General features: G+C 51.3%; 1 protein-coding gene across 1 annotated transcript; it reads left to right on the forward strand.

Moving 5' to 3' along the window:
- Positions 1 to 719: 719 nt before the first annotated feature.
- On the forward strand, positions 720 to 1,671 carry LOC135325589 (olfactory receptor 14J1-like). The gene has a single exon (XM_064503689.1). The coding sequence runs from the start codon at positions 904 to 906 to the stop codon at positions 1,669 to 1,671; it is 768 nt and encodes a 255-aa protein (XP_064359759.1). The 5' UTR covers positions 720 to 903.
- The last annotated feature ends 382 nt before the right edge of the window (positions 1,672 to 2,053 follow it).

A 2,053-nucleotide genomic window follows, 5' to 3' on the forward strand; every position in this document is an offset into this window, starting at 1 on the left:
TGTGTGTCCTTGGCTAGAGGGGGAGTGTGGAGACCTCCCTCTGGTGCCTGGAGAAAGGGTGAGAAGGTTGGAGACCTGCACTTTGAAACTGGACTGCTCTGCTCTCAGCAGTGGCTGGTTTTCTTTTAGGGCAACATATGGGTGTGATCGTCCACCAGATCGACGAGGTGGGAGCACAGGACAGCTGGGAACAAGACTAATAGACAGACCAGCTGTCCTCACGCTGCAACAAGGGACAGTGAATCCGTTTTTCTCGGGACTCACAGTAGAAATGCCAAGGATTTCTAGCTTTGAGGAACAGTCCCCGGGGGTGACAAGGGCATCTCAAAGAAAATAAGAAATCCCTGAAACTCTGTTCCTCAAACATCGTTCTTTAGAATTCACAGTAAAGATGCTGAAAAGCACTTCTATGTGACAAGTGTATTTCAGCTGACAGAAATGGTGAATGTCAGAGCTAGTCACCCCCATTCCCCTGTGCCCACTGCTGCACAGCAGGACTGACTCCTCTGCAGCCCACGGGCAGAGGCCCCTGCTCCTCACAGCAGCACACTCAGGCAGTGCAAAGTGGAGCCCAAGCAAGGGAGCTGCACAAAGATGCTCTCAGTAAAGACAGCGGCAATGTGGGGGGTTGTATGAGAACTGCAACAATTTGAGTTTTTCTTGCTTGAAGATTCTCTTCTAACTTCTCAATGTATTTTCTCCTTTGGACAGTACCCCATGCCTGGAGAGAACAAAACGTCCAGCAGCAGCTCCCTGAATGAGTTCCTTCTCCTGGCGTTTGCAAACACACGGGAGCTGCAGCTCTTGCACTTCTCGCTCTTCCTGGGCATCTACCTGGCTGCCCTTCTGGGCAACGGCCTCATCATCACAGCTGTAGCCTGCGACCATCACCTCCACACCCCCATGTACTTCTTCCTCCTCAACCTCTCCCTCCTCGACCTCGGGTTCATCTCCACCACTCTCCCCAAATCCATGGCCAATTCCCTGTGGGACACCAGAGTCATTTCCTACTCAGGATGTGCTGCTCAGGTCTTTTTCTTCTTTTTCTTAATTTCAGCAGAGTATTGTCTCCTCACTGTCATGGCCTATGACCACTTTATTGCCATCTGCAAACCACTGCACTACAGCACACTCATGGGCAGCAGAGCTTGTGTCAAAATGGCAGCAGCTGCCTGGGCCAGTGGTTTTCTCAATGCTCTTCTGCACACTGCTAACACATTTTCAATACCACTCTGCCAAGGCAATGCCCTGGACCAGTTCTTCTGTGAAGTGCCCCAGATCCTCAAGCTCTCCTGCCCAGACTACTACCTCAGGGAACTTGGGTTTATTGTATTTAGTGCCTGCTTAGTCTTTGGGTGTTTTGTTTTCATTGTTCTGTCCTACGTGCAGATCTTCACGGCCGTGCTGAGGATCCCCTCTGAGCAGGGCCGGCACAAAGCCTTTTCCATGTGCCTCCCGCACCTGTCTGTGGTCTCTGTGTTTGTCAGCACTATCATATTTGCCTACTTGAACCCCTCCTCCCTCTCCTCCCCAGCTCTGAATCTGGTGGTGGCTGTTCTGTACTCGGTGGTGCCTCCAGCAGTGAACCCCCTCATCTACAGCATGAGGAACAAGGAGCTCAAGGAGGCACTGAGGAAACTGATTCAGCTGGTACTGTTTCAGCAGGAATAAGCTGCCCATCCCTCTTCACAAGTGATTTCCAGTTCATCTCAGACAGCTCTTATGCTTTGGGCAGTCCCTCTGTGATAATCACGTTTGGGCAGAAGTGCCGGAATTCCTAGCAGGAACCCAGTCTATCTGACCCAGAGGCCTTCTGTGAATGTGTCTATCACTATGCCAGAGCTGGCCTCTCTAATAAAAGGGGATTTCCTCGGTGCAGTGCTTGAAGATTGGGCTCTCCTTCCAAAGCTGGAGTCAAAAATGTGCTCAAGGACTTTCACCCTGAAAGGGACTGTTCCTTTTCTGGGGCTCTCCATGGGCTCAAGGCGATGAGCTCAAGGGGTGATGTGTTAGGAAATGAGGGCTGGGTTCATTTCTCACTTGTGGGTGCCCA

Source organism: Dromaius novaehollandiae, unplaced genomic scaffold (genome assembly GCF_036370855.1).
Source record: "Dromaius novaehollandiae isolate bDroNov1 unplaced genomic scaffold, bDroNov1.hap1 HAP1_SCAFFOLD_31, whole genome shotgun sequence".
Classification (NCBI taxonomy): Eukaryota; Metazoa; Chordata; class Aves; order Casuariiformes; family Dromaiidae; genus Dromaius; species Dromaius novaehollandiae.

What these genes read in the sequence shown, in the direction of transcription:
- LOC135325589 (XM_064503689.1), top strand. Translation starts at nt 904, where the DNA reads ATGTACTTCTTCCTCCTCAACCTCTCCCTCCTCGACCTCGGGTTCATC.